General features: G+C 41.1%; 1 protein-coding gene and 1 non-coding gene across 17 annotated transcripts in view; one reads left to right on the forward strand and one right to left on the reverse strand.

The window, feature by feature from the left end:
* The window catches only part of CLASP1 (cytoplasmic linker associated protein 1), a 230,265-nt gene that overhangs the window by 63,708 nt on the left and 141,090 nt on the right, over positions 1-25,467 (forward strand). For 15 of the 16 annotated variants that reach the window (XM_048485913.1, XM_048485914.1, XM_048485919.1 and 12 more), the window contains exons 3-8: positions 3,862-3,940; positions 5,369-5,472; positions 5,994-6,085; positions 6,183-6,258; positions 14,115-14,212; positions 14,920-14,987. In XM_048485913.1, the coding sequence (XP_048341870.1) occupies positions 3,862-3,940; positions 5,369-5,472; positions 5,994-6,085; positions 6,183-6,258; positions 14,115-14,212; positions 14,920-14,987 (517 nt within the window). Of the gene's footprint in view, positions 1-3,861; positions 3,941-5,368; positions 5,473-5,993; positions 6,086-6,182; positions 6,259-14,114; positions 14,213-14,919; positions 14,988-24,187; positions 24,272-25,467 lie in introns of those variants that run through there. The other variant, XM_048485928.1, reaches the window with a different exon arrangement.
* On the reverse strand, positions 772-897 carry LOC125427623. The gene has a single exon (XR_007243740.1). It is a non-coding gene; the product is annotated as a U4atac minor spliceosomal RNA (small nuclear RNA).

Raw genomic sequence — 25,467 nt, forward strand, 5'->3', positions numbered from 1 at the left:
ATTAATTTTTCTGCTTTTGCCTTGTGAAGTGGGTTACAGTTTTGATTTTAGATATAAAAATCCTAGTCTCTGAGGTGCCACAAAATGCCTTTTTAGTTTAGTGACAAGCAGTTTAGGTTTATTGGTAGATATTCTTCAAAGGCTGATAAGTAAGGTCCGAATAACCATATTATCTTTTACTAACAAGCAGAATATATTGACATGATCATGTTCCCTCTTTTGTGATCTTAATAACATGATAAATCTTCCTCTCTGCAAGGAAATGGGAGTAGTCTTGCACAGTTGTATCTGATTATCAGATTGATATTTTGCGAACTGTCGTGCCTGCAAGTTGCTGTTGGTATAATAGTTCAGTGTATTGCAATAATAAAAGAAAATGGTGCAAGCAGAATTTGAGGCACCTTTCATGATTAGGCATACTCTCCGCTGATATCGGACTCTGGCAAGGTGGCTCTCCCCGCCCATGTTGAAGTGGAGCACACATACTCCTGCTGCTTTTAGAGGCTTTGAAAGGAGCCCCTGCAGTTTGGAAGAATTCTACAGGTGCTTGCAGTAGCAACTATCTGTGATTATTTGTGGTAGTTGCAAGAGTGTACTTTTGAAGCGCTCAATAAAGACAAGGAATTAGAGAAAGCGTGTGAATGATTGGTAGCACCATCTAGTGGAAAACGGGAGAATACATTAAAATGTAAATTAGCAAAAAGAGCTGGGTTAATTTGTAATCGAGAATAATTGTACGCTGCTTTCTTTAAAGAACAGAATTGATAGGGAGGTTCCAAAAATTGCACCACGTTGGGGCGGAAACCCCAGGGATGCGTACGTGTTGTGTAGTTGTTAGCAGTACTGTTCTCACTAAACGTTCATTGAACAGTAGCACAACCCCAAGACAAGGACGGTTAGGGGACGCAGAGGCTGGGAACGTAGGGAGGAGACCGGGATAGCCCGTAAGGTCACAGCGACGGCTGTTTGAGTGACTGCTGTTTACATACTTGGGTTGCCTGGGTCGAAGGCTGGAGGTAGGATGTAACCGTGTAAATTCCTGCCGGTTGCATTTTACAAAACAAGCCGCTTTTAGCCCCGGCCTTACGATTGTGGACAGCACCCACAATGCATCGGCGGGACCCAGCCTACTAATTTGCATGGAGGGCTGTGAAAGTGAAACCCGGTCGAAGGCGAAGCTGACGTCATTGAGGCTGCCGGGCGTTTGCTGCTGTCTGAGCTGCGGAGGCGATCACTGGCTCGTCGCCTTTGCAAGGCGGATTCCGGGGTGCTGTAGGCGGAGGCAGCGCCTGTCACTCATAGTTGCGTCTTACCGGACTGGGTCTTTCATTGCACAAATGCGTTGCTGCAAGCAGCCAAGCTGCTAAACTAAACGCCCAGTTTGCAGCAGGCTCCGAGCAAGTCCATGCCAAATACCACAGCTCTATGAATAGGGCTTCCATGGCGTTTTAAAAACCAGGAAAAGCATAGTTCACAAACGTTTCTGCGGGGACGGGGGACGCACGCACTTGTCAGTCTTTTAGTGTGCCGCAAGATTCCTGTTTATTTTGCTAACACGAACTAATAACAGCTGCTACTATGAAATAATTTGTATAATGGTTTCATAAACCAGGGGTGCAGTTTTAAGTGCTTTTGCACAGGAGTGAATTTAATTGAACACAGTGTCAGTCTTCTGCGTCATTCATAGGATCAAGATGCAACAATGTAGTTCTTGCAAGACGATAGAACAGTATTAACCTTTTTTGGGGGGGGGGGGGTCACATCGTTTTGAGAAACTGATAAAAGCTATGACTCCCCTTCACAGAAAAATCTGCTGGACTGCCAGATCAGCAGTACATTCTCACACATTAACTCTGCTTGTTTATATTACACTGTGAATACATGCTATTGTGTACTATCACTGATTATTGATGAGGGGTCCATAAATGACAGGTTAAGAATTTCTGCCTGAGAGTGACAGTGCTGAATAACATACTATAATAATAAAGTAACCACTTTTATTCTTTGTATGTAATTCTGTTGTTGGTTTTATTAAAAATAAAATTATTTTTATTGAATCATAACTCAGTGAAGATCCAGATTAGTGCTGTAATTGTTAATACTGTTACTTGTGTTATTGATAATTCCCCTGTTAACAGTTAACTGCCTCAGGAGTGTTATGACTGAAAGGTGGCATAGACATTCTTTCAGCCAATAAAATATGGCACTAATCCCATATCAGTGGTTTTTTTTAAATAATGCATTCTGTTCATTAGAATTTACCTTTAAAAAAACAAGTAAAACATGTTAATTAGCTTACGATTTTACAGATTACTTGTAGAACCATGCTGCCTCTCTTAGTGCCTAGAATTGTATTCAACAAAAAAATCCATCTTCTCTAGGGTTCTTAATAGTTTATTCTCTTTCTGTTTTATTGAAAAAATTTTAAATATCAAAACTAAGATAGTTTTTAATGGATGCAAATATATGTGTACATACCATAAATGTATGGAAAACAAACCTAGGATTACATCTAGGGTGTTGTGGGTTTTCCGGGTTATATGATCTTGTTCCAGCGGCATTTTCTTCTGATGGTTCGCCTGCATCTGTGGCTGGCATCTTCAGATCGGAAGATGCCAGCCACAAGTGCAGGAGAAACATCTGGAGAAAATGCTGCTGGAACACAGCCATACAACCTGGAAAACCCACGACAGCCTAGTGATTCCAGCCATGAAAGCCTTTGACAATACATAGGTTTACGTCTATTTGGAACTTAACTGTCGGTGTGATGGTAACTATGTAGAATGCTTTTTCCTGTCTTGTACACTTCCATGTCTGTCTGTCTTTCTGTCTGCTATCTGTCTGTCAGCAGACCCAACCAGAAAGCACGAGTGAGTAAAACTACATTAAAACTGGGAACATCTGAAGCCTTCAACAGACGTCCCAGTTAGGTGCATTACGCCTTTTAGCTGTGCAGCCAAATTGTGTTGAGTCAGAATCGAATTTCACTGCATTGTTTGAATATCATATGTTTGAATATCTTCTGTTTGACCAGACAAAGTTCTTGTTCTAAAACCATTGTCGGTCTTATATCAAAAACTCAGTAAGCCTCACGTCTGCTTTGTAAAAACATTTGGCAGGTGCCATTAGGCACCATGACTTCTATGAGTGCCATGTATGGGAGCCCTAGATTAGAGACTGAGCAGCAATTCAGTTTCCAACTGTAGCTGGGTTCCAGTGTGTACTTCATGCCTGAAGATGGGAATGAAGTCCTGGCTCATAGGGGTTGATTTTTTTAACAAGTCCCACACTCAAATATCTTCCATCATAGTCTCCCTTACACCTGGAAATAAAGGAAAGGAGAATTACGTTGTAAGTCACCTTGAGTCCCCATTAGGTAGAAAAGCAGGGTATAACTATTTCAAATTAAAGTAAATAAAATGGTTGGCAGGGTATTTCCAACGGCAAGACAACAGTGGTGGTTAAAGATCTGTAGAAGCGTTTGAAAGAAGCACTTGGCTAGAGTCCTTTGCATACTTGGGAGTAAGCACTACTAAACAAAGTCAGAATGGCCTGATCCTGATGCATGGGGGTAGGCTGCTTGCTGCTGTACTCCAGAGTTCTGTAAGATTTATATGAGTACCAGGATGATCCACAAAGCCCCATGAACTTTGGATTAGTTCCACTGATATCAAGCTAGGTTAAATTGATAACATGGTTTAGGGACTGTGTATATATACACTGATTTGTAGCAAGTAGTGTATATCATTGTGGTGATAGGATGTGCCTCATTCCAGTATGTTTCCTCTGTAAGTTTATCTGGCACACTGACTTTGTACTTATCTTAAATATTAACAAGTCTCATTTTTCTCTCTTTTGAAGGTTGTCCTGCTGGGTTTGGACATCTTATCTGCGCTGGTGTCACGACTCCAAGAAAGATTTAAAGCCCAAGTTGGCACAGGTAAGGCCCCAAGGACTAGCTGAGGCAAAAATGCTGTGATCATTAGATTATGTTGTACTATTTGTTACAGATAGTTACAGTGTTACAGCACTGCTGTTACAGATAGTAATGTTTGAGGCAGAAGTAGAGTGGCTCTAGTTGTGGCTACTATGAAGAAATTATTAGTTATAGCAACAGAGTTAGTGAAGGTCTGGGACACAGTTGCCTTGCATGTATACACAAGCACCCAGTGTAATAGCTGGCTTGGTAGACTGTAAAATGTGGACCCCATTCTGATGTTTTCTTTCCTATGCTATAATGTTTGTTTTGGACTTTACAGCATGAACCTATTAGTGAGCTCGGTGAAAATTTGACTCAATGGCTGCTTGAGCATCTGTCTTGGCAGAGCAAAATTAAAAATCTGCTTTCTCTAGCAGGTTTAGATGGAACCAGGAGAGCAGCAGGGATAATGGTGTAGTGTGTGTGCCATCTTTCAAAGTGTTTGGGCTGTTGAACAGAAAGAAGCACTCTTTGGGTTGCAGCCTGGGATTCCTACTGGAAATCCTGTTCAAAATCCCTTATGCTTTCAAACTTATTTTCCCAGCCAAAGGACTAGAAATCAGCTTTATCCCTCCCCTGCCAACATTTGCATTGGTAAGTACTATCAAGTCACAGCGGAGTTATGGAGACCCCTTAGGGATTTCAAGGCAAGAGAGTCTAGAGGTGGTCTGCCATTGCCTGTCTCCACATGGGCTGAGAGAGGTGTGAGGAAACTGTGATCGACCCAAGGTTATCTAGCAAGCTTCATGTGGAAGAGTGGGGAGTTAAACCCAGTTCTCTAGATTGGAGCCTGCCATGATTAATCTCTACACCATGCTGATTCTATATATATATATGTGCACAAATTGCTGTATATTCACAGCCAGTTTATGGCAACCCAGTAAGGCTTGAAGCTAACAGAGGTGGTTTGCCATTGCCTTCTCTGCATAATGACCCTGGTGTTCCCTGGTGGTCGCCATCCGAATACTAACCAGGGCCAACACTATTTACCTTCTGAGGTCTGAAGAGATCAGGCTAGCTTGTGCCATCCAGGTCAGGGCTCCTGAATTATCAGACCAGGTGCTTGGGAGCAGCAGCAGCAGAAGGCCATTGCTTTCACATCCTTCATGTAAGCTCCCAAAGGCACCTGGTGGGCCACTGCGAGTAGCAGAGTGCTGGACTAGATGCTCTGACCCAGCAGGCTCTTTCTTATGTTCCTATGCATTCTCTAATACTGTTTGATGAAATGCACGTAGGAACTAAATCAGCCCTCCAAATTAGTAAATTATGTTTTTCTCCTGCAATAATACCAGAATGGGTTTGTTTTGTTTTTTGTTAGCCAGCTAACCTTTTTTGGGCTGTCCTTATCCTTTCTTTTTAAATAAGTAGCCTTGCTTTTTTTTCTTCCAGTGCTACCAAGTTTAATTGACAGATTGGGAGATGCAAAGGATTTGGTGCGAGAACAGGATCAGGCACTATTGCTAAAAATCATGGATCAAGCTGCTAACCCTCAGGTATGTTTCTGGAAACGTGTAATTTCAGCATAAAAGCAAGAGGCGACTAGCAAAGCATTCCCTTGGTTTGTGGCCACTTAGTAGTAGATTATTCTTCTTAAATAGGTATGTGCCACCTAGCCTGTCAAATGCAGTATTTTGCACATTTTACTGCCAGGGAGCAAGAACTAGCAGAACTAAGTATACAGCAGAGATGAAGTGGCTTTCCTTGAATTTTTGAGAGGATAATGCAGAAGTAAAGGATTTAATAACTTGAATTACTCAAGGAATTAGAATCAGGAATCTTAAAATATCACAGCAGATGTAGCTATAGAATGCATACAACTGTCCTGTGTGCTATTTTGAAGCACCTCCCTGGTCACTTTGTGATTGCCATTATTTGTGAATACCTGATTATTCCTGGTTCTGCATTCTTTACCTGCCCTTTCTTGTGTGCACAGAATATTCAAAATTAAGAATAGTAGAATGACAACAGATCTAGAATTAGTTTTTATTTTCTTATCTCTCTCTCTCTGTGGCAGTATGTATGGGACAGGATAGCAGGAGGATTCAAACACAAGAATTTCCGGACGAGAGAAGGGATTTGCCTCTGCCTTATTGCAACGCTCAATGCGTAAGTTGGGATGCAAAGTTCTTTTCAGTATCTGTATTCACTTTTTTTTTAAAAAAGTACTTAGTCCAGTTTTTTTTTCCTTTTTCTGTTTTACTAGATCTGGAGCTCAGAGTTTAACTCTGAGCAAGATTGTGCCACATATATGTAGCTTACTTGGAGATCCGAACAGCCAGGTGAGTTTTTCAAAGAAATTGATGTATTAATGTTCACCTGAGAAAGAGAGGCTCTCATGAAGAACTGGAAGGCTCCGTTTCTCTATTCTCCAGTACACAATGACCTTTTATACTGCATGTAGTAATTTTGACTCTAAGAATATGTGTTCAGACCTTGAGTTAACAGATCTGTGGAACTGCAAACTTTAAAACTGTTCTTCATTGAACTTAGAGCATAGCGTCCACTTTAGAACAAATGTTAAAAGTTTTGAGCATGCTTATATATTTGAGGATTTGCCTTCACACCTTTATCTGCTATAACTTGTAGTGTCCATGTCATTTCAGAGTCCTCCTCCGTTAAATGAAAGCTTAAATTATTTGGATGTAGAGTTCCATGCTCAGTATCTCGTGCCTTACTCAGATGGAATTGAGGAACAGCTTGTGTCTTGTTTATGATGGCCAGGCTTCTGCATCTTACAAAATGATTCAACATGAACTGTTACCTGTGCTGCCAGCAGGCAGGGCGTGGCCAGGTCTGACCTAGCAGGACCGCAGCAAGCACAAGCATAGTCAGGTCATAGTCCAACAGGTCACAGCACAGGAGATCAGGTAAACAGGCTGGAGAGTAGACCAGGCACATGGAGGCAACAGGAAACACACTTGTTGCACCCAAGCAGAAGCAAGTACACAGCAAGGCTTATATAGAGAGCCTTGTTCAAGGGGCTGGGATTCTGCAAGGAGTTAATCCTCAACAGATACAGAGACTTCTAATCTTCCATATCTTGCTTCCAAACGAGCACTCCTTCTTTGCTTCTGCAGTAGCAACCTCTGCTTCTGCCTCCTATGCATAGCTGGCTCATCACTGGTTCCCTAGGAGGTTCTGCAGGCTCCTCCACCTGTATGTCATTAGGCAGGGAAGGGTTGGGCGTTGGCTTTGCTTCCTGGTCTTCCTCAGGAGCATGCAGCTCTGGCTGCATTGTGTCCTCAGGTTCTGCCTCAGAGTCCTCTGTGTCCTGTGTTCCAAGGTCTGGCTCATGACAGTTACCTCTTATCAGCTCAACCTATGCTTATCAGAATTTGAAAGCTTTACGCAGAGCTCAGTTATGAAGCATGCTGTGAAGTTGAACTTTAGTTACAACAGATAGATGGTGTACATTGTTCCTCTCTGACAGAGCAATTGGTGTTTTTCCAGTTTGTTTATTATTCCGCCATTTAGAAAACATCTATGTCTAAATTCCGTGTGGTACCCTAAGGCAATAAAGATTTCTTAGAAATGTCCTTGGTTGACACTGCCAAAAATTTAATACATGAAAAGACCCATTTGGAATTGTATCTTGTACTAAATAAACCATTTGGTTGAGATTAAATCAATGCAGTAGAAGTTTAATACATTCTTTTAACAGGGATTATCGTCAGCCTTTGTCAGAAGGATAGATTCTATGCTCTGATAAGACATTATCCTTTGCTTACTACTGCTTGTTTTGTCTTAAGATTTCACACAGAAAAGCTGCTATGAGAATATTGTGGAGCACTATTGCCCTCTGTTGGTTAAAGTTGTTAGAACAGAGAAGTTAGTTCCTCTTTTGATTAAGGTTATGGTTATCTTTGATATTAGGTTATTTAAACATTGTTCAATCGCCTCATGTCCCATGGAGCATTCCACAAATAGAATGAATGATGTGTTTGTTATCCCAGCAGAGATCTCCAGCTTACCACTTATGTTCTTCCTGGATTTTCCCAGGAGCACATTTTGGGCAGCATGATGAGCTGCCCTGGGAAGTGTGAGGGAAAGCCTTGTATCTCAGACTGAAATCTCTTCTGTCTATGGACATCTTTAATGGATCCATCGTCTTAATGAACATAGTATTTTACCAGGGTATTGGTACTGAAAATATTTCAGACTTTTCAGTAGAAAATAATTATTGCTTACTAGTAGTGCTGTTGAGAATGATACCTTTATAATTTACCGTTATAGTCATTTTAAAGCATCTATGTGATATCACTAATACCTGTGGAAATAATTCCTCCACTTTGGGTTGTATCCATTGCGCACTTGCTGATCGTTCCAGTGATCAGTTTAAGAACACTTAATCCTTTTGCAGTTGAAGGGTAGGTGGTATGAGGAGACTACAGGAAAGCCCAAATAAGGTGCTGTGAGCTTTCTAAGAAGGAAGTGTCAGGTGGAAATACACTCAATTGTACTGGAAATACACTAAGTTGTACTAGTTACGGGTTGCCATCTGCTGTTTTATTTACTGTTTTAACTGTTTTGATTGTTATGTTTTAATTTATATGTTGGGATTTATTGGGATTTACAGTGTTTTATGGTAAATTGTTTTGTATACGGCCCAGAGCCCTTCGGGGATGGGCAGTATATCAAGCCCAATAAATGAATGAATGAATGAAATGCAAGGTAAAATCGTTCAGTCAATTTTAAGGTCTTTGTGTTAAAAATGTAGAGTATAACCCCCCCTCCCCAGCTGCAATACATACACACTTTTCATCTTTAGTCTTAATTTTATTAGACTTTCTACCCTGCTCATCCCAGCCAAACATCAGTATGGCACCAACTAAAGGGCCCTAGAATAACTAAAACAGCATTCCTCTTCCCATCATAATTTAAATTTACTGCAGTGGATGGGTGGGTGGGGGGTAGACAGAGATGAGGAGGCCAGCAAGCTAGAAAAGGAACTGTAGCTGCCTTAACCAAAAACCAGTGTGACAGAAAGAATCAGCACATCACATGGTCCTTGTAGTGCAAAGTATATTGAGTTGCACAAACTAAACAGCCCTGACCTGGCTAGCCCAGAATACTCTAATCTCATCACATCGTGGAAGTTAAGCAGGGCTGACCCTGGTTAGGACTTGAATGTGAGCCCACCAAACAAGTGCAGGGTCCCTATGCAAAACCAGGCAAAGGCAAACCACCCCAGTTGACCTCTTCCCTTGAAAACCCCATAAAGTGACTTGGTAGCACTTTACACACACAGAGCCATAAAGGAAGCAGTAGTGCATGTGGATTTAGTAAACTACTTCTCATTTCAGCATCTGAAATAACATACCCCTCTGTTTCTAGTACAGGTTGTCCTTTTACCTTCAGAGTGCCTTTTTGACTTGAGAAGAATATGCTAGATAAATTGATTGGCTCCTTTTCAGGTAGAAGAATAGCTGCAAGAAACCTGAGGTTTGGCTCCTCTGACCATCAGAAGTTGATAGAATGCTTAAGGCTAGTAGTAGGAGTCCAAGTTCCAGAACCTTGTCAGTGAGCAGTTAAACAGAATGACAGTTGAAAAGGCATAGGTGAGTTATTTGGGTGGTGGGGTGGGGCACAAAAGCTCTGAAGTAGGTAGACTTCCCCTTTGTTCCCTCTGGATGGCTTGGAGTTTGGAGCCACCTCTTAGAAGAGTCTGTGTATTCAGTCTTGCAATAGGAAGCTTTCTGGCTATCTGTTGTTGTCATAGCGATGGATAAAGGTTTAAGCCATGGAGGCTTAAGAGTTTAAACAGAGAGAGAGTGGTAGAACTTGGTAGGGAGACGGTGTAGTGAGGGAGGCCGCTGAGATGGATCCCTGCTTAGATGGATCCCTGGGAGGAACAGCAGATAGGAAAAATGAAGTGGCAAAGTTTTAGGAGCACTATAATGTGGAGGTCAGATCTTGAAGGGCTTCTTAAAATTCTGGAGCCTGTAATCTTCAGATGACTTTTGTATTTAGGTTGGAACTGTCCAGCTTGAAAGTGTGTTCTATTCTGATCAAAACCAGGTAGCCATGCCAGTCTATTATATAAAGTATTAGGGTCAATAAATAGTATTTTTATTAAGATAAGGTAGTGTTCATAGTTCTCTCTCCCCACCCCCCCACACACATACTCTTTCAGATTATATGTTGATTGTCCTCAAGCTGGTGACTAAACAGGTTTTGAAATAGAGTAGGAAGGGATAACAGATGCTGCTGCTTTACCTTGTGTGCCACTACTTAATCACTAAGCAAGAAATGGTAGGAAAACCAGGTAGACTAGCAAGAGAACCTCTTTATACTTGTGGCCCACATAGTACTTTGGGATTTGATGCCTGACTCTTGTAAATGAGCCTTTCTCATTAGCCTGAGCAAGCAAGAATGTGGTACCTTTCTTTTCTCTTTTTGCCTCTACCCAATCAGACATGGGATCTTAAAGCCCTCAGAGAGAGTTATACTCAGCAAATAACAAGCTTCTGGAGATCCCTGTTCCAAAAAATTATCCAGCTGTTCTCAACCAATGCCAGAGCCTTTTCAGCTCTGGCCCCAACCTGGTGGAATGCTCTATCCAACAAGACTAGGGTCGTGAGGGATCTATCAAAGTTCTGCAGGGTCTTCAAGAAAGACCGAGTTATTCTGCAAGGTCTGTGGTTGAGGGCAGCAATGGCATTCCAACTCACCTGGCCTTCCCTTTTTCTTTCTTTCTTTTTCTTTCTTTCTTTGGTTGCTACATTAAGTTATTGCTGCTTTCCCAGCCCTTGCAGGAGTGTATGAATTGGTGCCATCATATGGGAATTTTATGTTGTTGAATTTTAATTGTTTAATTTATTGATGTTCACCGCTCTGAGTCTGTCTGAGGGGGAGAGGGGTTTATAAATTGAATAAATAATAATCTTTAGGCCACCCTGTAAAATTGAGAACATTCAGAATGTCTCTAATCTGAGTCTTTAGCATAGTCAGTTTGTAAAACTTCCTTTAATCCTGAAGATTGGATGTTTATTTCATTGTGTCAAGATAGTAGCCTAGGCTTTTACCACCTGACTCCTGTGGGTTCTTGAGAGTCAGTGGACATACAGCAGACCAAATAATTTTTAAAAAATTAATAAATATCTCAGAATGAACAGTCCTTCAGCATGAATAATAACATATGCATAAATAGCAGCAGATTAACTGAAACGTTAGCAAGATAAATCACTCACAAATCTGCAAATATTAGCATAGTCCTTGTAATCCATTTAGCCTGGGCCTTAGTTTCTTCCAGCAAGCATAAGTTACAGCATTTCAGGTAGGTTCAAAATAGAATAGCAACTCTAGCCCCTTAGCAAGTTTTTTAATATGGATTCATCAATCACCATCAGGTGAATCTAATTCAACCAATTGGAGCCAAATTTGAGTGGAACTTTTCAGAGCCAAGCTCCTGGTCATACTTACACGTCAGCCAATTAGTGATTTGGGCCAGCCTGGCATAGATAATCACATCTCTTTAATGTTTTGAGAGACTGAGACAGGTAGCTAATACTCCCAGCTGGTTCTCACAACATTAAACAGAATCTAATCAGGACAGGGGCCTTCCAATTAATGGAGACAGAACAAAATTCACAGGCCTATTTTAAATTGTCCTTTCGCAACCTGAGCAACTTGACCAAAGTTCTGACAGTGATTGAATTTCTTGACACATTGTGTGTTCAGTTTAATTTGTAGGTTGAGATCCTCAGGTTTTTGATGAATGTGGTGGATTCTACCCTTGCCACCAGATAAAATGAATCATGACATGATCAGCTCCTCAGCAGCTGCTTTAATTACTAATTACCAGTTTTACTAGTGGTACTGTATCTGCCCCTTTCTTCAGTGCAAGCTCTTTCAGGATGTTCCTCGTAACTGAGTGAAACATTTTATCACACAGCTCTCTTATGGTAGAACTATGAATGCCAATTGCTCCTCCCTTTCCCCACAAACATGAAGTTTAGCTGTTTCATTTCTCTCTCCTGTCAGGGACATCAGCATGTCTGACGAGCCACATATTCTAGTTATGCCCTTCTTCACAAGTCCACACAGGGAGTCTGACTATTATCCTCCTTCAGTGTGATTTACCCTTGATCTCAGGATTTTTTGTTTTGTAATCACAGCGTTATATAATGTCCCATTTCAAAACTCTTTAATATAACACACTAATCTGAATGGATATGCAGTGATTTATTTGATTAATTGGTTAGGTTTTTTTTTCCCATTTACTATTGGTCAATCATGTATAAATTTAGGCAGATGTAATAGATTGAGACTCACAATTAATCACTTTATAATCTCCTGAACAGACAGAATTCCTGGCTAAAGCACAGTATTTTGAGATATTTGGGAAATAGTTGGAGCCCAGTTTGTTCATTCTAGCTACATTTTAGCCCCTTCAACAACAATTCTTTCTGCATTTAGGGCTACCTGCAAAAATGTTGATATTACCTAAGCTGTACATACACATCCTGACAATTCAGCAATCACAGTGGCCTGCAAAGCTGAAGTGTATTTCCTGGTTTCCTGAGAGTTTCTCCAGGAGACTCTGTAAACGGATACAATCATGCAAAGAAGAAAATCTTCCTTGTGTGCTAGTCCTGCAATATATTAATAGTAAGATGTCTTGAAAGAGATGTATGGATAACGGGCTTAGGCTGGGGAGTATTGGCAGATAATACTGTCTTGAAGTAATGCCATGTTCATGGCGAGGCAGGGGTACTACTTCTGTGGAACATAAAGATATTTTGGACTCTTTATACTGTATCTACTCTGAATATAGACGGTGGCATGGCAGAACAAAGCTATGCCAGTAGACCTGTTTTTCTAGATTCAGGCCCTTTCTGCATGGGCCATATACAGCGTCCCAGGGACAGCAAAAACGCCATCCCTGGGAGACCGTTCGCACAGGACGCCATCCTGGCTTTCCCCGAGCAGCGTGAAGCCGCCCCTGAAAACCTCGCTCAATGTGTAAGGTTTTCGAAAAACAGCGTGTTCCCTCTGGCGTGGTGCGAACTGCACCACCAGGAAGACGCTGTTTTCCCCGTTGGCACCACTCACCATCTTGTGCAGCATCCCTCTGGAGGGCTGCAGAGACCCACCCACGCTGCCCTCCAACCTCTGGACGTCCCAGGGCAGTGTGGGCGGGTCCCTGTAGTCCTCCAGAGTGACGCTAGATGGGACGGTGAGTGGAGGGAGGCGACCGGAGGTGGCTCTGTACAGAGCTGCCTCTCCAGCTGAGGGGGAAGTGCCGGCCGTTCGCACGCTTGCATGCGAATGGCCCCCGAGCCTCTGCTGGCCTAAATTATGCCAGTGGAGGCTTGGCTCTGCGCGTGTGCAGAAAGGGCCTCTGATTCTAAAATAGGGCAGGATGTATCAATATAATTAAGAGTGTAACTGCTTGAAAATCACTAGTGCCTTTTTAATCTTTCCATTATTTTACTCACAATCAGGAAACAGAAATATTCTCTTCTGGATTTGCCCGGCTGAGTCTGTTAGGCATTCCCAAGATTATGTGTATCCAGACTGCCTGACAATATAGTACTTCACTGTTCCAGAGGCTTAAGGGGTAAACCAGTGTTCTACATACATTAGGTATTCCCGGTTATGCCCCTTGAACAGGACTGCAACATTAAGAGAATGAGCTAATTAGATAATAAGAGTGAATGTTACTTGGTCATTAAAAAAAACAGGTTTTCAGATGACATCTCTGCTATCAAGTGTATGAAAGTAAGCAGAGTTTGTGGCTGCACCGAATGTTGGTCTCCTGCATGCGTAGTTGGTTAGATAAAAATAGTTTTACGGTTTATCTCTTATTCCAAAAATGTTAGAACCACCTAAACTCAGAATAAACTGCAAATCTTTCAGGTTGTAAGAATAAATAAGCTGTTTCATTCATTTTGATGGCAAAATTTTGCATTTAGATTACAATATGGGAATAGTTTTGTTTTGCTTTGTTTGGTTTTCAGCAGACTGGCTATAGCAACAGAAAAAAGCTAACTGTGACAGCTGATCCTACCATACATGAGGCTGAAATTTTTGGATTTGATGGCAACTCACGACAGCTATTTGTTATCTTTTAGAGATTCTTCTTAGTATACGTATAGCATTAATTTCTCCCTTTGCTTCGCTGAATAATTAGGTTCGTGATGCAGCAATAAATAGCCTCGTAGAAATCTACAGACACGTGGGGGAACGTGTAAGGGCTGATCTCAGCAAAAAGGGGTTGCCACAGTCTCGGTGAGTGAAGATTCCTCTTTCATGTTTTGGTTTTGGGATACTACTTCTGCTTCTGAAATAATTGTTTCTCATTTGTTGAGCATTCTTACCAATTGAATCCTGAGAGGTCTGATCCGTAGGGTTTAAAAGCCTGAGGTGAATACCAAATACCTGTTTTTTTAACTGAATTGACAGTGTCACTTGTATGTTATCAGTTATGATGGTATGTGCAATTTGACTGAATTTAAAAACTCAGAATGGCACTGTGTCGTTTAATTCATTAAATTTGGAAGAGGTGTCATTTTATTTTACCTTAATCTCTCTTTAATAAATGAAAATTAAGACTGAGGGATGCACTGAATCTCTGTTGTGATTTAATATAATCCATAGTTGAGCATGAAGATTTGAATTTCAGCATACGTTACAAAGTGTGTTTTTTCTTTTCTTGCTGATGAACACCAGCATCTCCCTAGCAAAAGACTTTGAAAGAACTTCTCCCCCACAGCAAAAGACCTTACAACACAGGTGTCGAACCCGCAGGGATGATGGGAACTGTAGTCCGTAACATCTGGAGGGCCGCGAGTTTGACACCACTGCCTTACAAGAACATCTTTCTTCTGCAGTATAATCAGTGCCAAAAGGAGAATTTAACTTGTCTGTGTTATCATGGAAAGGTTCTGTAATAACTGATTTTAACTTGTTGACCTTTCTCCCTCCTTTCAAATCAGGTTGAACATAATTTTCACAAAATTTGATGAGGTCCAGAAATCAGGAACCATGATCCAGGGATCAGGTGGTGAGTAGAAATGTTGGTATACTTTTGCTGTCAAATGAGATTAATACTATATGAGAAAGGAAGTGTTTTGGTGTTCTGATCCCTCCCCCCTTCATTGGCTGGTGGGTGGGGGGGTTGGAAGAAAGATGTAATGGTTTCTAAACTAAATAGTCTGCACGTAAAGGTTGCCCCATCCAAACATTGTATTCTGGTTTAGTAACTGCTCTGGTTCACCTGGCAAATCATGTGAAAAATTAACCTGTATTAATTTAACTGGTGATAGTCTGGTGTTTTTTTAAAAAAATGATGAAAGTAATGTATCTGTAGAGTTCAAATGGTAATTATTGACCCCATCCAATAAAGGGATGGGGTAATTATTGATCCCATCCAAAGGGAGGGGCGTGAATCCACTGTGGGAGCGGTGTACCAGCAACACCGGCAGATTCGCCCTCCCTGGGGCACTTACCCCAGCGAAAGGGCAATTTCACCATCACCCAGCCACCCTCCTGGTGGCATTCAGTTCAGACTTGAGCCACCAAAAATGGCCCCATAGAGGCTGTTTGGCTGGGAGGGGGAAGCTTTTTCATTTTTGCAGCCTTCCCATGTCATTGGGAAGCCCCTTTGGGAGTGGCGGGGAGGCACGGCTGCAGCACCATGGCCGGTCACGTGCCTCGTGGATGGGACTTTATGTCATTTCTATTTGTTCAGTGCTAGCATCTTGCTTTTTTATTGAGTTTCCGATGGTTTCCCACTCAGCTGCTTAATTTGAGAATCTCTGCTTCGGGTTGTGAGCATTCCAGTGTAAAGGGGCAACAGAATATTTGTTAGCTTGTTTAGAATCTTTTTGTCCTGGTTGAGTGATGTGGCCAAAGATCCTTGTCTTGAAATATTCAAATGTGGCCATTTTTGTTTCTTGGTGTTTATTTGGCTTATTGCCCTGATCACCAGTCTTCAAAGTCCAGGCAAGTCATTCTGGATGAGTTTTTGAAGTGGACGCTTATGCTGAAATGTCGTGGTGGGGGGACGTGGGGATAAGTGGAGGGGGAAAATGATGAAATATTTCATCTTTCTACCCCCACTCATGTTTCCGGTTTCCATGTTGCTGCTTGAGGGAACAGCCAGACTTTAGCCGATCCTCTTTTGGAATCAATTAAAAATAAGTTGTGTTTGATGTAATTAGACATAGTAATTGAAACTTATTTCGTCAGGAGAAGTGCAAGTAACTGTAGGACAAAATTGTTGTTGTGTAACCTCCTTGACAGGACAAGGACTGACATAAGAGTCTTTCTTAAAGCTGTTTTATGGTGCTTGAATTATTTTTATGTTTATTTATATACATTGTAAAACATTTTTAAAAAGCTGTATTATGTTGCTTTTATGCTCTTGGCTCTTTTTAAATGCAAGAATTTTAATTATTAATAACATGATTGTTATACACACACATTTCTTTTGCTTTGTAAGCTGATTTGGTCAGTTCTCTGCAGAGATGGCATAAAAATTTGCACATACATATGCCTGAGGCCCTAAACCATTAGAGGGCATGTATTATGCTGCAGCAGCAGTGGTTACAACCTGTAGAGATCACAGGCAGTAGTGGTAGATTGGGCCAGGGTACCACTCCTGGTTCCCTTGGCAGCACTACAGGTTGCAGCATCCCTCCCTTCTATGATGTAAAGAGCCTAAGGGGAAAGCAACTGTGGCTGCTGCTTGCCCTGATGCCTGTTCATTCCCCTAAAGTGATGGCTGCTAGGAGCAGCAGTGGCAGCTTCCCCTGAGCAAGTGGGAATCGCCTTTGTTCATAGTGTTGGGTGAGCGAGAAGCAAAGGCGACTATGAACTGCAGCTGCTGCTTGGGACAAAGGTGAGTCTGGAAAGAGACTGCTGAACAGCCTGTTTCTGAGAGCCCCTGGAACAGGCCCTCCTTAGTGAATTTGCATTTTAATATTAACCTATCTTCCTAAAATTAACAACGCTAATTTTTGTGTTAAATCTGGGGATGTGGTCAGGTTCTGAGAAGGGGAGAAAAGCTGCTTCATTGAGAACATTCTGCTTTAATTTCCGAAGAGTCTAACACTGTTTAGAAGTAATATTATGGCTATGTCTAGAATTGATGTACTTTTAATTTTAATTGATTGTGTTGCATACAGTAGAGGTACATAAAATATTGACAAAATGTTGGCAGCAATCGGTCTGTAGCACATTATAAGGAGGTATAATATTGTTTGAGGCTGATTTGGCAGCTGACCGTGCACCTCCCGGCTGAACCTGCAGTTGGACAGTGACCGAAAAGACAGACTCCTAAGTGACCAAAGCAAGAAAACAAATAATTTTGTGCTTAAGCATGCTGTGTACCATCTGGCTTGTAAAAATGTTACATTTTTTACATTAGATTAACTTAGAAAATAATTGGCACCATTTGACTTGCACTATCCTGGATTTTTATTATTTGTTGCCCTTTTGTCTACTGTTCATGCCACGATAGTTGGCTTTGGTATAATGTTGAGAAAAGAAGAAGCTTAATTTAAAACCTGACGTTCTAATTTCTCAGTGCGGTAATAATTTCAGATGGGCGGGGCGGGGGTGGGGGTAGATGGCTCTTGATGACTCTCCAGTCTAAATGACAAGCAGAAGTCCAGTTCCAGTGCTGTCTGGCTTGATGCACAAAGTCCACGTTAGGTTTAAAGCCAGCTTTTTGTCATAATAGGTTAGTTTTAAAGCCAGCTTTTTGTCACAATTACAGAGATAAAATGATACGTTGTTCCCTTTGAAGTGTATCTGTCATCAGCTTCTTGCATTTTCATTAGCATATTTGACCCGTCATGGAGATTGTATATTTATGTGGGCGCAGAAGTCCATAATGTTGATGGTCAGTTTGGTGACTTATTTGGCGAACAGAAACTTTTCTTTGCCACCAGTTGAGAAGAACATGAATTTTTAGTCATATCTGCAGTAGTTCATGTGGTTGGCCTTTCCCACCTTCATCTGCATACTCATCCCTTCCACCCTGCATGTATTACAAGTGTGTACTACATCAGGAAGTCTCAGCAGGCATGCACAGAACATGGGGAGCCATCACCATGTTTTGTGTTACAGTGGATACTTCCAAAGAAACCCTTGTGGGAAAAATCTGTTCCCTTTTGTTGGGTCCCCCAGAGCTCTGTCCCCCTTCTGGCTGGAACCAACAAAGGGAGCAGAGCTCTGACCTGGAATTTGGAAGGAGTAGCTATCTTGGTCATGTGCTATCCCAGGATGCTGGCACAATCTTCCAGGTAATGGGAACTCTCTGAGATCTGTAAGCTTAAGAGCCTGCCCTATGATGCCATCTGATAGATTATGTATAGAGCAGGGGTCTGCAACCTGCGGCTCTCCAGATGTTCATGGATTACAATTCCCATCACCCCCTGCCAGCATACCAATTGGCCATGCTGGCAGAGGCTGATGGGATTTGTAGTCCATGAACATCTGGAGAGCCACAGGTTGTAGACCCCTGGAATAGAGGTAAGGACAGAGGAATTTCGTTTACCTCTCATTTCTTTTCAATCCTTTGCTCAATTTGGTGCCGTTCTAAAATTAAGCTTGTAGACATTTTCTTTTTAATAAATGCCTTTTGATTTTGAGTGCTGGCAGTAGTTCTCTGCACCACATAGACCTCCACTGTCTTGGATGTGCTATTTTAAAAGGAGGGTGCCAAGTGGGGGGAAGGCTGGCGGTTGGCAAGTAGCTATTCCTCCAGGGGCACATCAGGCAGTAAACCATTCCTGTGGCACCCAGGGAAGTGGGGAAGCAGTATACACAGAGGCCTCAGAGTTGGATAGGAAGCTTGTGGGCCCTGAATCTCCCCAGGAAGAGGAGGAGATATGGAGGCCAGGTGGTAGCAGCATCTACTTTAGAGAAAGAGAGAGAAACCCCTCCAGGAGGAGTTGGGAACCCTTGGAGAGGGCTGGGTGGAATAGAGTCTGCAGGTCAAAGCAGGTTTGTTCTGCCACAACTGGAGCATCAACAAGACGGAAGCAATTAAGCCATGCCTGTCTAGAAGACGGAGATGTCTCTTCCTGTATTGTCTTTTTCATGCTACATGATCAATGAGCATTAATACAGTTTGGTTGTTAAGTGCTCTCTGACAATCTGAAACCTCTGATTCAGATCTTCCCATTGTCCCTAAAGATTTGTGAATATATGTCTCAGCTTCACTTCTCCAGTTAGTGATCCTGAAATATAGTTCAACAAAAAGCTTCCCTTCCTGCTGCCATTCCCTAGTCCAGGGGTGGCCAACCTATGGCGCTCCAGTTGGCCATGCTGGCAGGGGCTGATGGGAATTGTAGTCCATGAACATCTGGAGCACCATAGGTTGGCCACCCCTGCCCTAATTAGTTCTAGAAGTTGAAATGTCTAAACTAAGGCTATCCTCCTTTGGTTACATTATTTATTTATTTACTGTACATTATTTCCCACCCATCACCCAAGTTCCTGGGTGGGAACACTGAAAAGGACAATGATACCAAGAAAAGCAGCAGGAAAAGAGGAAGATCCAACATGAGATGAATTGACTCTATAAAAGAAGGCACAGCCCTCAGTTTGTAAGACCTGAGCAACGCTGATGATAATAGGATTTTAGGAGGACATTATTCATAGGGTCGTCATGAATTGGAATTGACTTGACAACTCTTAAAACACATGCACAAACACATGCGCATACACGCACATATGTACGTAGATTTTCCTGATAAGTTGCCCAACTCCCAAGTATTTCTTTATCTTCTGTTGTAGTCTTGCTCTCTGAAAATAACCCCTCTTATCCTGTGGGCCAAAACTGGTATAACTAACCTGGATTTAGAGCCAGTACTTTGAATCTAATCCCAGTTACAAATGGAACTGTACAGAGGCTCTCAACACACTGTATCTCTCCTTTTTTCATGTGATCTCTATTCAGTCTGGGACAGGTAAATCTTTTCTTCTCATCTTCATCAATATCCCCTTTATTTTCTATTTCTACTCCCACATTACACTATACAGACAGCTAACATTTTTCTTCCCTCTTCTATTTAGGCCTCATATTGGGAAGACTGGACTCCTCTGTCCTAATGTATTTTTCTTTTTCTCTGTCCTACTCTCTATTTTCCCACATTTACACCTTTAGTTTAAGTGTAAATCCTATTGCATATTGGAGCAGTTGTGCTGGATGGTTGGTTGTTGCTACTCTATTGTTGATTAAGACAATGTGCTATTAATCTATGCTATTAATCTATGCTTTGCTTTGGTATTTTCCAGTTAAAAAAAATTTTTTTTTACATCAGGGCTCAGAAATCTTTTCCCTGCTAAAGCATGCTACTCATCCAACTCTTTAGGGAAAATATCTCAAGTTTCCACTCCTTGCACAAACACACAAGCTAACTTCCCTGTGCAATCTAGACACGTGTTCACACACTTGGGTGGTGGTGGTGGGGTTTGTATAATAACAACCACTGGATAACTATATGAAGTAAGTGTGGTATGTATATCCATGCAGAAGAGAACATGAGTGGTGTGGGAGAGCAAGAGAACTTAGTGAAAGAGGAAAGATTATGGGAGAGCTCTTTTATATGTCATGATCCTTCCTCTGTTGCAGTGCTTGTTGAATTAGATTTTTGCAGGAGTCTAGTCTGGAGGTAGCCTTTTCATCTTGTTCAGTATTAGATAAAGTGTTAAAACGAGCAAGAAAGTTGTTTAGATGTTTTGGGGCTGATCCTGACCCTTAGTTGCAACAGCTACATCCAAAAGTGAATAGCTAGATATTCAGAAATGGAGCCACGCTTTAAAGGAAAGGTTTCTTATAAAGAGAGCATCTGATAACCCTTGATAGAATGTTACCAGTACCAGAAAGACTAGCATTTCAGAATGGAAACCATATTTTGAATGAACGGGTTCCAATTCTTACTTCATTATAAAATGTGCATGATAGATTCATATAAGAGGCTACACTGATAAATCCATATTGTATCTTATTTTGAGTGCTTGGAATAGATTAATCAAGAACTAGATATGAGGGGTTTTTTTCATGATAGTGCGTCAGGATTGTCCTTAAATAGATTTTAAGAAATAGCAGCTTTAAAATTCTCATCCATCAGGGCTTTGTTGTTTAAGCTTTTTACTAGTATTAGGAAAAAAAGAGGGGTGAACTACAACTTGAAGTAGGGTTGACTTATATAACAGGAAGGAGGATTTCATCTTGTGGATATGCTGCTAGTTGCTAGGTTACAAGGTCTTTTCAGTCCCTCACAGCCAGAAAATGGGGCTGAGCTGCATGATGGATTTCTCTCTGTTGCTTAATGCTCACGCCATCCTTCACAGATAATTAATCATTGTTTGCAGAAATTGCAGATTCTTCCCCCTTCATCTCAAGCTTTCAGAAACCTAATTATTTTTCTGTAACTGCGTTTCTAATTACTCAGATGGATTTATGATCAAAATACGTTTTTAGCATGAAAAGGGTAAGAACTAACTACAGAGGATCTACCGTGTTTCTCCGAAAATAAGACAGTCTCTTATATTAATTTTAGCTCCCAAAGATGCACTATGTCTTATTTTCAGGGGATGTCTTATTTTTCTGCTCCGCAACTGCATTCTCTGGTGTTCTGTTCGACAGGCATGCTTCCAAACAAAAACTTTGCTACGTCTTACTATCGGGGGGATGTTTTATATTTAGCACTTCAGAAAAACCTCTACTATGTCTTATTTTCAGGGGATCTCTTATTTTAGGAGAAACAGGGTAGTTGCTGTGATGATCTTCAATTGGATGTGAGTTGAAGGAAACCTTGGATTATTAAACTACTTCCGGGAAGTAGTCTTCTTGTCTCCCCATTTCATGCATTTCTGCTTCTAAGCTGCTGAGTCCAAATCTTTTTGGAAAGTAAAACACACAATGCTCTTTCACTGTATCTGCTTAAAACTTGACTTTGGAATGGATATTGTGGTATATTCCCATCCTGATATTGCCAGTTCCATAACTTTGGCTTTTCCCTAGCTTGGAGTGTCTGCTGGCCTCCCTGGCAGAACATCTTGGCCACCTTTGTTTTGACCCCACTAACTTGCTTCACTGTGCTTGGTGTTGTGTGCTGACTGTGTTGGCAAGATAATGCATGGAAAGTCATTACTCTTTTTTTATTTAGCAAACTACCGTATTTACTCGAGTATAAGTCGACCCGAATATAGGTCGGGGCACCTAATTTTACCACAAAAAACTGGGAAACTTATTGACTCGAGTATAAGTCTAGGGTGGGAAATGCAGCAGCCACTGGTAAATTTCAAAAATAAAATAGACACCAATATAATTCATGAAGGTATCTCACTGGTTGTAAGAAAAGTTGACTAAAAGCAATCTTCATGATCAGAGGACGAACAGGATGAAGGCAAGAAGGGAGACTGCCTGGCTGCTTCATGCCAAAGACTGTGAGGACCCACAAGGCCTCCCTCAAAATGGCTCACTAGAATCTTAAAAATGTCACTAAGCAAGGCAGTTTTTAAAGGAAGCAGATACAGTTTGCTAGGAACACCTTGTGAAAGTGGCATATTTACCTAGGGGACATGGGGAGCAGCTGCATGCTCTGGTGTTCTGTTAGACAGGCATGCTTCCAAACAAAAACTTTGCTACATCTTACTTTCGGGGGATGTTTTATGTTTAGCACTTCAGCAAAACCTCTACTACATCTTATTTTCAGGGGATGTCTTATTTTCAGAGAACAGGGTAGTAACAAATCTTGACTTCCATTTTCCAGTCTTTAAACGCTAGAAGTGCAATGGAATCTCTCTCCAAGAGGATGCCATGCCTGTCAGAACACAAATTTCAAGGCATTCAGAGCCAATGGAGCAACTTTACTTGCAAAGATTTTGGCTTTATCAAAGTTGAAGGATTTACAAGCCTAGCTTTACATAAAAACACAAAAGGGAATGGTGAATTTAATACTCAAAAGTTGGATGCAGGCAAAATGCTTCTGCCACTGTTGGTGTGATCTCCTTTCTAAGTGTGCCACAGCTCTGGTGGCCATCTTGGAATTACCGTATATACTCGAGTATAAGATGAGGGGGGCTTTTTCATCATTAAAATGTGCTGAAAAAGTCGATTTATACTCAAGTATATACGGTAGCTTTATTTCCCCACTACTATACATGAAGCCTGCTGGTGACCTTGGGATAGTCATGGTTCTCAGCAACACCTACTTCACAAGGTGCCTGTTGTGGGGTGAGGAAGGGAAGGAATTTGTAAGCTGCTTTGAGACTCCTTATGGTTGGGAAAAGTTGGGTATAAATTCAAATTCTTCTTCTTTTCCTGGGGGTGCTAGACCATGACCTGGAATTTGTACTGGATATCCTGGCTCCTGGCTCGCTCAGAACAAATGCTGGAGAGAGGTCAAGCAGGAATTTATGCTAATAGGTCCTTGCTTGCATTTTTAGAACCATTTGACCATTTTTAGTCAGAATTCTGCATGGCTTGCTTGCTGCTGCAATACAACTGCAGTCACTATAATACCAACCTACAACTAGAAACCATGTCCTTCCCAGCTTTTGTAACACTGAATAATTTAGCAAGAGTAATTTAAAATACAAAGTTATTGATATCGCTGTTTGCGCTTGTTAAATAAGCTGCTTCTAAACCCCATTACTATAAGATGGAATGGAAGCTTTTAAATATTGTCATGCAGGTTAATAAGCAAAATGTTTTGATTTTCTTTGATTAATGAAAAGAAGGAGGATTTTGGCTTTGCAACTCCCAGACTAATTGGGATTCTTCTCTGGAAATCTGAAAAACATACATATAGTGAATTTATATCTTTTGCAAGAAAAGTATTCAGATCTCAATCAGGACTATGATAACTGGATTAAATATTGCTGGGACTACTCTTCATTTTGCATTGATTTTGCATTGATCTTTCCCAGGTTTTGAATCAAGTGGGTTAGAAAAAAGGAATGGTGTGCAGCATCCCTGTGGATTCCATGCCCTTTATATTTGGTGTTCGTAGCCATCGTTATAATGCTTGGTCCTCCAGGCTTCCCAGAAAATGATATGAAAACTGGGATTAAGTGACACATTTCTGTTGAAACTTCTTTATAAATGTGAAAGGAGTTGTTGAACAGAGCAGAGCAAGTGTTTCTTCAACTGCAGAGCAGGCTTTTATTTTGGAGCTGAGGTAGCAGTCACTGCTTGTACTAGTCAGAGAGGGTGGAGAGATAACTGGTCTTTGAGTTGACGAGAGACTGCACTGTAGGATCGCTTTCAGATCCAGCCTCCAGCTGGCATCACAGGACCTTAGCAGATCATGACAGCCAGCAAAGGTAGGCATTATGCTTTAATGAGGAAACAGACTGGAGAGGAATATGTTACTGATGACTCTTGTGCCATCCTCGTCAACAAGTAAATGATTATAAACTGAAATCTAATAAGCAAGTCTTTCTATAAAAGGTACCTGTGTGATGAAAGAAAGTTCAGGCAAATGGCATTTCAGCAGCAGACATGGAAGCGAATTCTAAAATAAAAACAAAAACAAAACCTTTGTATTTGAATTCAAATTAGCTGATCTGGAATTAAGAAATAACATTTCTCAGGGCAAAATACCTTGTAATGTGTGTGAGAATGCTTGCTGCTATGTATATCATGCTAACCTAGTAAGACATATGCAATTGCTTGTTTAGAACAAATAAACCAGAAATCCATGGTGTAATTGTTTCAGTAGGCTATGGAAGGCTGTTTAAATCATGAAAAGTGTTCAGGTCAGAAGGCATTTATGAAGCAAGAATGAATGGCAGCCTAAGAATATACTTAGCTTACATGTTTTTTTTGCTTGGATTCCACAGCAGCAAGGGTGGAATGTGTTGTAGAATAGAAAAGACAAGGAAGTGGTTTTGAAAAATCTGCATCTCTGTACAGCAATAATTTGCAAGGGGGAGGAATTGGCTGCTGTTTTTTCAGAGAAACATTCACGTTAGCCATCTTTGGCTAAAGAAGCTACGTTTTTAGTGTTCTCCTTCATCTCTTCACTTGTTTTCTAAGATCACTGTTTTCATTTTGTTTGAAACTGATTTTGTTTTTCTGCACCATGTTTTATTGTTTTTAAATCGGCTAAATAGGACAAGAGAATCTAAAAACTGTTGTTGATAGCTAAATAATGTGTGGCAGAAACTGTGTTGTGTAGCTATTGCTGCCTGTTATCAGTATGATCTTGCAAGGATCTGCTTTCATGTTTTAGGAGATGCAGATAGGGACTCCTAAATGATTCATCATACGATTTTCATCCTAGGCAATAATGTATATTATAACAGTATTTTAGGACAGATGATTTTGAATATGCTTGAAGGTAATTGTTTGTCTCAGCTAAATAACATACTGTCAGGTGGATGTTATCTGTGTGTTTAGGATCTATGTAACTGCCTAAAATAAATCAATGCTGCTCAAAAGACTGTAACCAGTCTGCTATATGTAACCACTGCCATCTGCGCATTCTTTCCTTGATCTTTACTTTATGGCTTCACAT

Source organism: Sphaerodactylus townsendi, linkage group LG02 (genome assembly GCF_021028975.2).
Source record: "Sphaerodactylus townsendi isolate TG3544 linkage group LG02, MPM_Stown_v2.3, whole genome shotgun sequence".
NCBI lineage: Eukaryota > Metazoa > Chordata > Lepidosauria > Squamata > Sphaerodactylidae > Sphaerodactylus > Sphaerodactylus townsendi.